Source organism: Cyprinodon variegatus, unplaced genomic scaffold (genome assembly GCF_000732505.1).
Source record: "Cyprinodon variegatus isolate N-32 unplaced genomic scaffold, C_variegatus-1.0 Scaffold43, whole genome shotgun sequence".
Lineage (NCBI taxonomy): Eukaryota > Metazoa > Chordata > Actinopteri > Cyprinodontiformes > Cyprinodontidae > Cyprinodon > Cyprinodon variegatus.
The window spans coordinates 1,227,383-1,243,414 of NW_015150496.1; the positions used below are offsets into that span (position 1 = coordinate 1,227,383).

Here is a 16,032-nt window from a genome sequence, read left to right on the forward strand (position 1 = left end):
TAGCCAAAGGGATGACGAATAAAATCGGTGTCAAATCTTCCATTTCTAACAAAGTATAACTATAGATTTCATGATATGCATGGAAGGCTCTCAAATGTTCTGGGAATGACTGCATGAATCATTCTTTTCTTCATTCTCTGCAACCATTTTTAATTAATCCGCAAAATGCGACAACTTGCAGAAGTTTACACATTACTAATCTTATTAATCGGAATTAGAGAGCATCATTGTGACCATCTGCTGCCGCTGCGCGCCCTGTTTGGATGCTGCAGCCGCCTCGGCTCGGCCCGCCCCCTCTGTGTGTGTGCTGATCCTGGCGGGCGGAGTGATCCGCGCTAGTATCCGTTCAGTGCGTCTCTGTGCGCGTTGGTGCGATATTCGGTTGCTCCTGTCATTCACTGTGCCGCGGCGCGAACACGGGTAGCGACAAGGACCAAAAATCCATCCTGTTGCAGCTGTTATTTACGTGCCTGGAGGAAAAAAAAAAACAACCAAAACAAAATCCATCAGAGGCTGGTTTCTGTTCATCCAGAAGCTCCTCACAAGATCTTCAAGGAGAGTATCTGTGAGACATTACAATGCTTCAGATAAGGGACATCCTCTGGGGACTGTTGTTCACCGGCTGTGCAGGTGAGAGCACTTGTTTCTAACAATAGGCTGTGTGGAGATTAAGTCCAGGCTGTTTTCTGACTGGAGGCAGAGCAGCATCCTCTGGTTGCCCCCCCTCCGGCTGCACTGACTCCGGACAGGGAGTAGAGAGGCTGGTGCAAGGGGCTCTAATTTCATCCACAAACAAGGCAGACCCAAAAAGTTTCTGCAGGAAGAGAAATGTCCCTTATCTATTTACAGATGGAGCTTGGATACATTAATTCAATCTAGTTGGACGCAGACTCTCATAAAAGACACATTTTTGTTTTCTTAACAGTTTTCTTATCTGTAACTGTTTTTCATTTCTTTTTTTTCTTTTTAGTAACTGCTTATTTTCCCCAGTCTGAATCTATCTCTTGGTTTTCTATGAGCTCAGTTGTTGTTTTTTTTGTTTTTTTTTCTGAGATGCTGGCAGGGACCGCAGGGGGGAACATTTCTGTGGTTCCTTAAATGAAAGCTATCGGTTTTATAACTATAGGCTCCACATCTTAGCCTGCAAATCTTCTTTACAGCCTTTTTTTTTCTTTTTGTTTAATTTTTTTGTTTGTTTGTTTTGTCCAAAAAGTCCCCATGGTCTGTTTTTACCCCCCCCACGGGCTCTTAGAGACGCGCCACGGATGGCGTGTGTCTCTTTTCGCGGGGAAGCTTTGTTACAGGCAGGTTTAACATAATCAAAATTCCACAATTTAATATTTTGAAATGTTTCATCTAGACCCTTAACTACCAGCTGAATTAACTGCGATTGTGCTGCACCATCCTCTGCTTTGTATAAAATGAAATAAATTTTAATGCGTCAGTTTGGGATTGAAGTATCCATATCTACCTGCAGTCCAGACAAACAACAATTTGCCATCGTTTTATATCAGAACCACTATTCATGTATTTTTCCTCCAATTAAGTTACAAACTATTTAGAAGCTGTTCTTTTCTCTCTCTCTATGCGCTTTGGCTGCGGCTCCAGACTGGTTTGATCGCAGTTTTCAGTTTGGGCGGTTGGAAAGAAATTCGTCATCCATTGAAGGAAACTCAATGCTCATTCAGTGTATACAATAGGAGCCAATTGCAAAGCTCCCATGGTTATATAGTGCAGGGGACCCCTCTCCCCCCCCTCCTAGTCAAACACCCTCCCCTGCTACTCCCCACCCCCTTCTCTTACTGCAGCTCAGGGCTCCAAGTGGAGTTTGAGGACCCCCAGGGGTCACTGGTGAGAGGAAAAAGGCAGTTTGATGTTGTTATTCAATTAAGTGGACATTAAAGGTTACATTAATGTTTATTCTGACCTCTGGTTTCTGTGGCATGATTCCTGAATGTGTTCTCTTCTGCATGTACTTCAGTTTAACTCTGTGGAAAACCATTTCAGATTCCTTTTTTTAAAAAGATAATTTTGCTTCATTCGATCGTTACCCTTACATGAGTTACATTTCAATGACTTGCCAATATGGTTATACTTTAATCAAGCTGCCATCTCTGTTCTTTATTTTTTTTAGCACGTTAGTTGTTGACCTGCAACAAGAGTCTGAACTCATCAATGGCTTAAAGCCCACCAGGAACAAGATCTTTCAGCATTAAATGACCTTTTCTCACCATCTATTTGTGGGTTACTTCACTGTCTCACATACAGTAGTCCCATAACATGTATGTTAGGTCTAATGGTCTCTCTAAACTGATATATGGTTATCTGTCTGTGTACTCGTTTATCTCTCATTGATTGCTAGATGAACTCGTATGTAGGTGCATTGATTTAGTTCTTATGTAATAGGGAGATGGCTATAAAAAAATGTCCTCTTTTTCGTAATTAGGCAAACTGTATATTCTGGGTGGTGTTTTGACCTAAAGTCAGATTATACAGTATTTAGTCCTAAATTGAGTGAATTTAATAACAGGATGTGCTGAATCTGGCTTGGTCATATTACACAAAGTTGACTCTGTAAAAAATATGTCTAAAAATAGCAGTATGCTGATGCTAAATTATTATATAACATAGCTTTACTCTTCATATAGAGGACAAACCTAAAAAGGAAAAAAAAAAAAAAAAGTTCCATTTTAGACTGGAAAATAGAAAAGATGAACTCTGACCCTGGGTCCTCTTTTGGCCAAGGTTCTGATGCTGATTAAAATCTCTGAAACGTGATGACTGCATTGAATTGGACAAGTCATTTGGACTTTTTACCGATTACAGGTGCTAAATAAGTCCCAACAAAACTTCTGGAGGTTGCTTGAAAACACCCATCACAATGTTGCTTAAGAATTGTCACGACGGACAGTTTCATTGGTGTTTTCAGTGTCAGGCAGAGAATACCAAATGATAAGAGGCATGATATTTTTAAAGATAACTGTAGGATACAGGTTCTCAAAAACCTACTTAAAAACAAAAATGGGAAAAGGCATAGTCACATTGAATCATTTGGCAATTAAAAAGCTGAGTGAGGAAATAGGTGGGGTTCCTCAAGGCTCCATTCCGATGCCATTATCTTCACAATGGTATCCGTGCTTCCCCATAGCTTTGATTATGCTTCATTTAACAAGTCTTGTGTTTTCTGTGTTTGTGACACCATTTAATATAAATGAACCTATATGGACTTTATATTATCTGATTGCTGTTATGGGTGATAAACACGACTTACAATGTTTTATATAAATGTTTTCTTCTCTGCTTTAGTTACAGTGCCCACAATCCCAAACCCCTCCCCTAAAGATACATAAAAAAGAATATGGAAAAGTATATCTCATTATTCAGTATTGGGTCCATTTTTACTTCTGTTACAATTGACCAGCATTAGCAGATGTCAGTGTTGAGGTCCATAAATGATGCATTCCTACCAGTTAACCTCACAGACATGGGCTGTTTTTCAATTCACAGGAACCTGAGTACCAACTGGTGCTCTCGCCAAGTATTTTATTGACAAGAACACAGGAAATTATGGACTTGGGGAGAACGGTAGCATGCAGCATAAATCTGGGTCAATTGGAATGGAAGCGTACTCGAGACGTCACCACATGCCGTCTGGAGCTGCGTTTCACCTTCTGTTATTAATAGTCTCTAGATCAGGCATCCCCAAACTCGGTCCTTGAGGGCCGCTGTCCTGTAGGTTTTAGGTTTCCCTGCTTTAGCACAGCTGATTATGATGATTGCAGTAGAGCAAAAGCCTGTTAATCAACTATCAATTAAAATCAGCTGTGCTGGAGCAGAGAAACATCTAAAACCTGCAGGACAGCGGCCCACTAGGACCGAGTTTGGGGATGCCTGCTCTAGATAATAATAAATTCTGACTTTTTTTTTTCATATAGTGGGGGAATAATAATTAACACAGTCAAATAAACTCAAATTAATTTAACATTTTGCCAAAAAAAAAACAAAAAAATTTGCCATCAGAGCCAGCGGTACCTTCCACACTGGCTGCTACAGATGGGCTAAGGTTACCCTTGGAGGTCCGCTGGTTTCCATGGTCCTCTGAAAACATCAGAACTTTTTTAAATTACTCATTAAATCAGTAAATGGGCCATATAGTGACACTTAAAAGTATAATGAGCTGAAAACATACTTTTATAGAACAACGGCAACAGAAAAGGGATATTTTTCCTTAATACTCGGAGCTCTTTGAGCGCTAATCTGGAAGCTGCTGCTGCCGTGCATGCTGGGGCAGCTGTCAATCTTAAGAACGGACAAGTCTGCTCTGATGCATGCTGGGTAAAGAGGGAGGGGCAAGAACAACATCCGGGGACCTTTCTGTTCTCGTTCTAGTATTCTTGGGAATCGGAACAGTGCTAGGGTTGAGGCTGCTGATGTTTTTTCGAGTACACAAGCACATGAGAACGCACTAGTACACATATTGAGAAACGGCCATGGACTGGGTCTGCAGAGGTTTTCTGAAAGCCTGAGATCATCTAAAAATGTTGGCTACTTTGAAACAGGGGGATGGTGTTCTAGTGTACAAATACAAAAGATATTTGTTAGTATGTTAGTTTGTTGCAGCTTTATTATTTAAAAAAGTTAACATCATACTGTATTTTTTTACCATGAGATATTTAGCCATGTTACACCCTCACTTATCTTTAAAACATTTCATCTTCCATTTTAAAGTCCTGTATCATTCCTGGATTAAAAAAAAAAAAGATACAGAATCAACAGATCAGCAATATTTCTTGGCAACTTGCAGACTTCAACTATGGGTCTCCCTTTGCATCATGCTGTGTAGACAGTCATGCTCTACCAAGTAAACCCTGGATGTGTTCATTTTTTCCATATGATTCATGATCCTGCAGAGATATTCTAGATCCCCTGCAATTTGCTCCACCTTGGAGGAGTAGGAAAAAAACGAACCAACAGGGAGATAATTAGACCTCTGTGGCTTGGCTGTGCCCTGTTGCAAGGGGGAGAAATTCAAATAAATTGATCCCATTATTTGATAGATTTGATGGAGCTGGGGTGTATTGAAAGGGTAATGACAGCATCTCGCTGTTTTGAGGGCTGAGCAATTTAATTACATTTATTGATTTCCTGTTTCTCATGCAGCTTGCCGATAATTGAATTTTGAGGCTATAGCCATATATATTAGAATGCAGGGCCATGACACCTCTCAGGAAATAACTGAATTATTGCCAGGGTGAATAAGAGATAATTTTAGGAGTGGGCATGGACAATGCTCTTTGTTGCCTGGGAGTCTAGCAGTCTGCTAGACTTAAAGCTCTCTGTTAATCGGAGTTATGTAGGATATCCATGGTGATCAGTGAACAATCTAAAGTACTTTTACTAACTGTTTTGTGGTAGTTCTAGAAAAAAAAAACACCCTTTGTGAAAAATATGTCCTGCCTAAAGATTTAAGTTACAGGTTTGGACAGAATTGCTGCAGGATTACTTCTGATGCTTCGTTATAAATTAGATTTTTTTGATTGAGTGAGCTGATGTGTACAGGTGTTGAGAGGTTTTTCCATCACTTTGCTGTTTATGGTCTTGAGCTGTCAGCTGCTGGAAAATGAATGTAGGGATGTCTGCCAAAGCAGAAAAAGGCTTAAAGTCACCCAGCGTTTGCTGCACAGCAACACTTAACAACCAACTGCGATGAAAAATATCTGTTTACATATACAGTTGGTATATGTTCTGGAAGTGACTGCTTTTTTGGCAGTATAGATGCATGGTAAAAGCATGTGTGAGTTGCATTGGAAGCTGCTGTGGTATGCTATGGATTTGACAGTAATTGCATTCAAAATTTATTTTTATCAGTTGTTAATTATCCCTCTACCTGACCCAACATGTCCGTTTGTGCCATTTCCTCCTTGTGTTGATGTAAAACCAACCTGTGCAGCTTTAAATCCCGAGATAAGAGATAATCGATGCGAAGGCAGATGCTGAAGTTCATTTAATGACCCTCTGCGGTAGATTTAAAACACTGTATTTACTCTGAGCTCAGGGCTAACCTTCACAAGAAGAAGTTAAAAACTTAACATTTTCAGAGGAGAGAAATGCACAATTCCTTCAATGCGAAACATCTGGGACTTTTAACTGCTGTGGTGAGTTCAAAGCCACTAAGAAAATAATACAGTCTATTTTTGACTTGGAGGGCTGGAAAAAGTGGCCAAACAAGGGAAAATTATAAGGTACTTAAAAAAAAAAAATCTAGATTCTGGATCTCCTAAACTTTGCTCAGCAGTTGCTTCTTAAATTTAGCTTCATGTAAGGGAGCTTATTCACAATCTGCATGAAGTTATTTATGCATGGGAAGGAGGAGGAAATGCATAAACTACATAATTAATAAATTAATTATTAGATATTTCTTTTAAAGCTAATTGAGGCATCAGAACATTGCTTCTTATTGCATCATATTTCCAGTAGGAGCTGTTGAATCCAAGATGACAAGAATTTCGAGAAGCTTCATGTTTTAATTTTTCTTTTAAAAGTTTCTGATTATTTCAAACCCAATCTGCTGGAAACATTTTAATATAAAGTGAAACACATAACCCATAATCAACTGAACACAAATCTGCAAGAGGATCGTCAGAAAAAAACATTAATATTTTAAATTACATATGATAATGCAAATGTAAAGCTAACAAATAGGCTTGTGGTTTTCCCCTGGTTGAACACAGCTCAGACAACACTGCACTTGGCATGTAAATAAATGATTTGTTTATTTATAAATGGAGGGAAAATTGTCGGAACCTTAATCTCTACCCACACATTTCTGTTTTAGGCAAGGTGCCAACTTTGCAAATTGGTGATTTCTTCCTATGTTTATCATTTGCTTATAATTTTACGGTTTTGATTTCATTTTTTTAAGGAAGAGATATTATTTCCAGTGTATCCAAGACCTGTATGTATTCAAAAATCTCTTGAAACCAAATAATTTCAGCTTGCCCTGTCCGATTTTTCTCCAGGAATCTCTTTTGGATTCACCCTGTTGGCTTTGGTCAAATGTAAAGGGCAAATAGCCTGTAGTTATATAGCGCCTTTTCAAGTCAGAGGAATTCAAAATGCTTCTGACTACATTTACTGTGGTTATTCACACACTGATAGAGCAAGCTACTACTGTAGGTTGGCACAGCTGACCTGTGGCTCACTGACAGATGCAAGGCATATTTAAGAATACACGGGTGCCACCAAGTCCTCCAACCACCATCGGTACGAGTTTTCTGCTGAATGTAGTGGTATATAACAGTTACAGGTAAAAAACTTTTTTCTGGGTTATGACTTAAATGAGCTCCATACATTTTGACTCTAAGTTATTGTAAAATTCCAGCTTATCTATACAATACAGTACATCTTTTTCTATTTCAAGCTGGCAAAATTATTTCTGCAACTGTTGAACTACTATATAATCTATGCTATTACAAGTAAGAAATGTAAAATATTTCTTCATTTTGATTCATTTTGCGGTAAAGTAAAATATGTTAACACCTGCCAGATTTAGTGATAGTTTTAGTCCTGTTGCACAGAATACCATAACTCTTTACCATTCTGCTTATATTGAGTAACTGACAGCTGAAGAGATACAAACCAGACTCAAATTTACTAGTTAACTATATATGTAGTCAGACCTGGTACATTTAGCAACAGAGCACCTAATTTCACACCACCGATCTCAGTACCAACACAATATTCAGAACTAGATCTTATTATAAATGAAGTAAGAACTTCAGACGTCAAGGGATTTGACACTTTGCAAACTCTCCTTTTTTCTCTTTTCATGTTTTAAACCGCAGTATTTATTTATTTTATTTTTTTTAGACTGCATGCAGGTCAGGATGGGAGTGGCTAAGTATCGAAATCTTTCAAATTTGAGAGTGAAGTTAAACAACTTTTTTTGTTTTAGTTGTTTTTTGTGCTAGTTAAGCAACCCAGCAAATTGCAATTGGCAAAGGAATAGATATTTTTTTATTCTATGCTTCTCACAGCTGTAAAAAACTGTTGTTTCTCCAGTCTAGAACTACTTTAAAAGGACTTTGAAATCATAGAATTTACATGGTAGTAACTACGGGTGTAAATCACACCCATCATGGCAATTCGATTCAGTATCAATTTCTGACCCAACGATTCGATTATTTTCGATACTCAAGAAGAATACACCACGATTCGATTCGATTAATTGGTAAATTTTTTTTTTTTTACCTTACAGGCTAGACAATGTTTCAAAATTGAAATAAATCAATGAAAGCTGTAATATTGTTATGCATTTTATTTTAGAAACAAAGCAAGAAACAAGTAACAAGTGGAAATTTTTACTCGACTTAGGCCTATTAAAACCTAATTCACTGAAAAATAATAATGCCCCTGCGTTATAGATTCTGAAAGGCCTTGCATCAAAAAATACTGATACAAAATTAGTGCAATGAGTGCAATGCAATACCTCGGCTGCAGAGTGTCGACACCCCCGCCCCCTCCACAGACACTCTGCTACACCTCTCCCAAATTGTAGGTAACCACAGACAGCGCCGCAGACAGCAGGCTGGCTTGATTTGTTTTTATGACTGCAATTAGAAAAAAAAACTCGTGAAGTTTGACCCGCTAGAAGAACGAGGTCACCGAGACCGCTGGGACCCTTTTTCCACCTGCATCCCCGCTCTTGTTCGCCATCATGTCCCTCCGTTGTCGGACAAACTCGCCCCCACTTCCTCACCGCCTCGGTCGTATTTAGACCCACAGCTTGTAGCACAGACCACGCTCAAATTTGAGCATAAATCAAAAATGTTGCGTCAAGCTCACTGTGACACACTGCTGCAGGAGTATAACCAGCCCTTTAAGGAAGCGAGGTAGGAGGGCAAAATAGGTTTAGCGCCACCGCAGCACGGGAGTCAGAATTACGCCCAGGAGGAAATGGATAAAAATAGACCGGAGAAAAAAAAAACATCAGTCGCTACTCTTGCGGATGTGTTGATGCATCAGATGGTCGGCTGTTGGATCGATACAAAATGATTATTATTTACACCCCTAGTAGTAACCTGACTTTAGTGTTAGATAGATAAATGTTTAAAGAGGTTTTCTAAGCTTATAGACCCAGCTTGTTCTGACTGTTGTCTCTGGAGAAAGTTAGTGGAAGATTTACCTTATCAGTTAGGGTTAGCTCAAAAACAGAACAATGCGTTATTGTAATGGTGACTGATTATCGGACAATTTTTTTTCCTATTTAAACACATAAAATTCCAATTCTATGTCACCACAACCAAATTAGAGTTTGGTCTTTAGCAGATAATTGTTATTTTTATAGGCCAGAGCAGTGAGAACATGAGCAAGAAAGAAAAATACAAATGAATTTAGAATGGAGTCAAGAAACAGATTTACCACATTAGTGTAATTTGATGTACTGAGAAGATGCTCGTCTCTTTACTCCTAATTGATAAAGCTTTAAATTTACTCTTTTGAGCACAGTTTCAGCTTTGAGTTGCATTGGTTCAGTCTGTTGCTGCAGCTGCAACAAATCATAATCAGGCTTTTTTAACCTCTTCAGAAACTACATCTAGCAGGAATTATTATAAAGAACATAAATGCTATAAATTAACTGTGGAGGAACCACACCAGGAAAAACCAATGGATTTACAGAGAGAACGTCGTGAATGCAGAAAAGGCCCGACTGGGATTCAAACTACATCCTTCTTTAATGAGAGACAATATTGCTCCATTGGCAGCTCAAGCTCTATTTGGAATTCTTTTCTTGTATGAACAGGGTTTGCATTTACAGTCACTGATTGGTGTTTTAAGGTCCCCAGCTGGTGCTAATAGATTCTGCTCAAAGCAGCGTGTATAATTGCCATTTATAAATACTCTGTTAGCATTCAGACATGCTTGTTGGCATTAGAAAGAGCAGTCATGAACAGCTTTGATAAATTAGACAGGTGAGCTGATGGATTGGTTTGCAGGAGAAATGAGGCAAAAGCTTGTTTCTGTGCAGGTAAACTCATGTTCCAGCTCTTGGAAATTTGGGACACAAGAGAAGGGTTTAGAGAGAACTCACACAATGGTTTTAAAACGACACAAATGGAATAAAGCCCTTTTGTGATTCCTGTTCAGTACAGGTTCTGCTTTTGCACTAGCAGTACCTTGGTTGGAAAGTAATTTAGTCAGCTGAAAATTCACTGTAGAAGGTGGAGGACTGGTTTACGTGTTATTCATGAAGCAAGGATTATAAGTTATCATCCAAGATAGTAGAGCTACTAATCAGAGTGATTGGGGTCAAATTGCAAATGTTTTTCTACCAAAGTTCTCAACAAATCTACATACTTGCAGAGGGGCACCCCCCATCTGCTCTGCTTTATTCTGACAGATAGAAACAATTCTCTCCAAAATCGCGGCTTATGAGATTGGCATTCTCAACGTTTGCCTCTGCCACACCAAATGGTTGATGGGAACGTGCAATCCCAACACATCCTGAAGCCAAGATCCACTAGCTTCCCTGTGTGGTTTTTAAAGTTGATTAGATTTTCATGCACACATAAGTTTTAATGCGATAATGAGGTTATAGTTAGCATTACTTTTTTTCTGTTTGTTTTGGTTTTTTTATTTTTATTTTCTTGTCATTTATGAACACAAACAGATCAAATTTAAGTACTTAAAACATACTTATTGTTAAGGTTCTCTGTAGGGTTTGTTCTAGGAATAAGGAGTCAGGGGGGCTTTAATGGGGGCTAATGGTTGCTCTACAAGCCAAACATATTTTTTTGGTCTCCATTGAGGACATTAAGTCGGACTTGTTTCCAGCGCATGTTCAACTTCCCTCTATAACTAGACCTTTTGATGAACTTTGTGGACAGAAGTGAGTCTGGCGTGGAGACTAGCAGATTTTGTACCTGCTTTTTTGTGAATGGTGTAGTTATGCTGACTGTCTCTTGCCAAGTACTACAGCTTGCATTTGGGCTGTGCACAGTCAAGTGTGAAGCAGCTGGGCTTAAAATCAACTTTTAAAAGTCAATGGGCATGGTTCCTGACCAGAAAAAGGTGGCTCTACACTCTTTAGGTCGGAGGAGAGTTCTTGCCTCAAGTGGAGAAATTCAAGTATCTTTCAGTCCTGTTCATGAGCGAGATTAATCGACTGACATATCTATGTAACTGTTGCTATAACACAAACCCTTCATCAGGCTGGTCTGGTGAAGAGAGCTGAGCCAAAATGCAAGATCTCGATTTACCAATTGGTCTACGTTGCTACCCTCACTTGTGGTGATGAAATCGGAATCACGACTGAAATCAAGAGATCCTAGATACAATCGGCTGAAATGAGCTTTCTCCTTATCATGGCCGCAGTCCCTCCCTTAGAGATGGGATGAGGACTTCAGTTATCTGGAAGAGGTCCTTAATAGAGTTGCTTCACATTGAGAGTCGGCTGCGTTAGCTTGGACATCTGTTTTGGATGCCTCCTGAATGCCTCCCTTGGGAGGTGTTCCAGGTACGTCCTACCTTGTAGAGGGGACGGCCCAGATCTAGAGGGACTGTGTCAAAAAGATTACTAAATAGATGTATGAATGTTAGAAAAATGTATGAGTGATCAGTTTGTTCAACCATTGAAAAAAAAAAGCCAATATATGGACATACTTACCAACGGATGGACGGGCAAAATGATTTTTAATTATAAATTCTGGTTTGTGGATTGATGAGGAAAACAGATTTTAGACAATAGGATGAGCTATAAAGCTAAAAACAGTTTACAACTACTGCAAAGGTTAAGATGGTCTGAAAAACAAATGAAACAGGTTTTCCTCGATCCATTTTCTCCTCTTGTAGCACAGTGCTTTTAGTTGTAAAAGAGCTGATAGTTCCAACAGAAGTTAAAAATGACTTAGCTGGCTGTCCACTTTCCTTCTGGTGGTTAGATGAGGATCGCCAGCCTTTGCATGTTAATCAGCTCCTGAATGGGAACTGTGTGTGATTTTTCATTGTGTGAGCTCTGACGGCGTCCTATGGAGAGCTGAATGTGTGGAGGAAAATAAACAACAGAGGAGGAAGCTCAGCTTGTTCTATAGAAGGAAACACTCAATTAGCACCAAGTTTGCATGTGAGAATGTCGCTTCGCAACATCTGAAGTCTTTACCTACATATCTGATCAAAATACGAAACATTTAAACCCCTTGTCAAATTAAAGATGCTTTATGTAACAACAAGTCTTTCAAATATAATATTTAGATTCTTTATGTTAGAAATAAACTGAATTGGTTATATTTGGACATCTAAATTGTTTAAGTCTTACAATCCTCCCCAAAAATTATTTATTTAGTTGAAAAAACTATATTTTATTACCATTTGTTTGCATAAAAAAAAAATGTATAAGCAATTCTGATTCTGCTTTAAAACAGGCTTAAATCGGTGGAACTTGGACTTTGGCTCAGTTTTTCTGAAAATGTTTCGACATCTATCCAGGAGTCTTTGGCAGTTGTGTCGGCTCGCACTAGAGCACTCTGTAGTTGGAGCATGACAGATTGCACTAGTCCGAATTGACAGAATTGACTTAGGCTACGTTCACACTGCAGGCCTTAATGCTCAATTCCGATTTTTTTGTGAAATCGGATTTTTTTGCGTGTCCGTTCACACTTCCAAGTATATGCGACTTGTATGTGATCTACTGTGTGAACTGAAAGCGTTCAACCGAAGTGTCCCACATGCGCACTCGAGGACGCGATGACGTCACATGTAGCAAGCGTCCTCAGTGTTTGCGGAAGTAAACATGACTCGTAATACCGCAGCGTATATTGCGTTCTTTAAGTTCTTCTCCAACAGGAGCAGGCACACTACGAACGAAATATTTTTAAGAAGATCAAAAAGAAAGAGCCTCCCCCGGTTCCGGTAAGACCCTTCGAGTTTGGTCTGAATCGAGCTATCTTTCCAAATATGAATTGTCAGCAACCTCACCTTCTCTCCATTGATTGCTCTCTGTGTTATCTTCCGCCATGGTTGTTAGTTTTTCCCGCCTCCGCTTAGTAGGACGCAGATTAGTAACGTTTAGTAACATTTGTCAAGTATCAATGACGTTTAGGTCGGATGAATGCGACCTGGCCGTACAGACACAGGTCGCATTTAAAAAGATCAGATACGTATCGGATTCAGGACCACATATCCAAGTGGCCTGGGTCGCATTTGAAAAAATCAGATCTGTGTCGTTCAGACTGTCATAAAAAGATCAGATACAGGTCACATATGGGCAAAAAAATCGGAATTGGGTCACTTCAGGCTGCAGTGTGAACGTAGCCTAAGACTCCTGGATGGCTGTCGAAACACCTTCAGAAAAGAAATCTGCTTGCTTTGTTCTTGACAATATATTCTTTAATATTAAGCCATGATAGAAATCTGTCTCTGGTCCTGAAAGTTGTGAATCGAGGAGCATTTCTAATAGTATTTCTAATACATGAATAACAAAACCTAATACACGTTTAATAGAGATTATGTACACATTTCAATTTTTAATTATTAGATATTCGATAAGGTGGTATAATTGTCTTTAATTCATTACTAAGATTTCCTTTACAGAGGCTGTAATCTCAGGTGTGCATCTGCTGGTTTAATCTAATAGCTGAAATAATGCAAAATTTACCAAAACGGCTCAATTGGGGTTTTAGAAATGTTTAAGGCAAGGCAAGGCAAGGCAAATTTATTTGTATAGCACAATTCAGTACAAAGGCAATGCAAAGTGCTTTACATGATTAAAATACAGGAAGATAAAACAGAATCAAAGCAAGTAGGAAAAAATAAAAATAAAAATTTTTAAAAAATGCAGAAACAAAAAAGAATATTAAAAACACTCGGACTAAAGAAAATATGTTTTAGTTGAGCTGTTTAACTAGAACAATCGAAGGCAATTCTAAACAAATGTGTTTTTAGTCTTGATTTAAAGGAACTCGGGCTTTCCGCACTTTTACAGTTTTCTGGAAGTTTGTTTAAAACTTTTATTTCTCTGACTCGGACCTTAAAGTGGACTATGATTCTGTTAACAAAAAAAAATGTACTTATCTTTCAGAACATGACATGAAGTGATCAATTTTAATCCCCATAGTAGTATTTTAAATACAATTCATCCTATACCCAAGGTACAGTAATTTCGTTGCTACCTTAAAAGACTGAGCAGTCTTCATTCCTCTTTTAACTAAATCATTTTGATGAGAGATGGTATCAGGCAGAAACATGAAAAAAGGCATTACAAGGCCACAAGAGAATGGCATAGATTACTGCAGCTGCAGAGATTTACACAAAAAATAATAAAAATTCTCCTCACAAGTGACAGGAAATCTATTCAGTTAAGACAAAGTCTCTTATAAAATTACTAGTGTCTTGGATATTGGCAGCCTTGCTATTTAATTTTTACCAACACAACAGCACTTTACAATCTTCTACAATATCTCTACAGAACTGGTTGTATAAAAAAAAAAAAAAAAAAAGGATATTTGAATCTTCTTCTCTATATATCATCCACAGTCCTGCTTTGCTCAGTCAACAGGCTTTTAAAAGGATTTTCGAGTTGATTTGACGATATTTTCAGAATGTTATTTAAAATGTCTGTGTTTCATAGTTTATGATGCCATGCACCTCAGCACGTTTCCCTATGAAAGAGAAACGGGCCCATAGGATCACAGATTTTCAACAATTAGGATGCTTTTCAATATATTCATGATTTATTTTTCTCACACCTGACGGGAAATTCTTTTGCTAAAAAAATGATCATCTAGGTTTTATTTGATGCATGTGCTAAAATTCAAATAGAAATCTTTAAAAACCTGTTTTACTGTGCTTTTTACTCAAAAAAAGAAGACATTTAGATGCTTGCTGGGACTTTCCTAAACAAAATCCCAACTCCACCAGATTTTTCAGCATTAGAACACCTGCTGTTCCAACTTGCAACACGTTGTAGCTCTTTTTCACTTTTCTGCTGAGCTCTAAGTGAGGTTGCCAAGTCTGGCGAGGATGCCCAAGGTGATGATCGACTCCATTACTGTGTAACAGAATCCCAGTGTGATGCGCATGTCCTCCCTTGAACCGCCTGCAGGACTACAAGAACAGGTTTTATTGGGAATAGAAATTGCATCGATGATCCAGCTTTCTTTCCTCTCAGCGCGGTGCACACTGTTATTTATAGACTGTCACTTTCTCAACATCACTGCCCCTCAGGGCTGGCATCGGTGAAACAGATGGTTTTATGTGTCTTTGAAAATCAGAGACGTGTCACTTTCCTGTATTTTAACCTGGAAAAAAAAACGTTATTTGAATAACTAATCTGGTTCACACAACCATTAAAAGCATCTCAAGATGGAATAAAATGCATATTTTTAGCTGAAGCAAGAACTTGTCGCAGATCCATTTTTCTTTTATAAGTTATAAAAACATTTTGTTTATCTGATCAATAAATAATTTGAAATGTCTTAAAAAGCTATATACTCCTAAAAAAAACTTTAATATATACTCTATTTAATGGAGTGGGGTGTATTTAGGTATTTTAACAAGTAAAAACAGATCTACCACATGTGGTCAAACACAGTTTGTTTTCCAAGTTGAGCTGTTTGCAGAAGTGTTGTTTTTCCAGAGTTGTTTCCATGATATGAGATTGTCAGAGAATTTTTGACACAATGTGGGTGTAAATCATTTATCTGACCTCTACAAGAGAATCAGAAGTTGGTGTTTAGTGGTCAAGGCCACCTTTAGCCTCAGTCTGTAATTCAGGGGTAACACCTCTCAGACTAATCAGAGCCATGGTTTCTGGACAAAGGTGGTTTGCCCCTTTCAGGTTGGGGTCAGTCTGTGCCTCAAGCAAAGAAGTTCAAGTATCTTGTTGTCTTATTCAAGAGTGATGGTAGAATAGACCAGGAGATGGAAAGATGTAGGAAATGGCAAGACTATTTAAAATTTTTTTTAAAGCTTCATCATACGTTTCCTCAGTTCAAAATCATTACTAAAGAGATGCTAGAGGAAGAGCTGGAGTCCCCT

General features: G+C 38.5%; 1 protein-coding gene across 1 annotated transcript in view; it reads left to right on the forward strand.

Moving 5' to 3' along the window:
* Positions 1-341: 341 nt before the first annotated feature.
* The window catches only part of LOC107081855 (neural cell adhesion molecule 1-like), a 452,491-nt gene continuing 436,800 nt past the window's right edge, over positions 342-16,032 (forward strand). Inside the window, exon 1 of the mRNA XM_015370183.1 lies at positions 342-630. Coding sequence (XP_015225669.1) covers positions 579-630 — 52 coding nt within the window. The 5' untranslated portion in view covers positions 342-578. The remainder of the gene's footprint in view (positions 631-16,032) is intronic.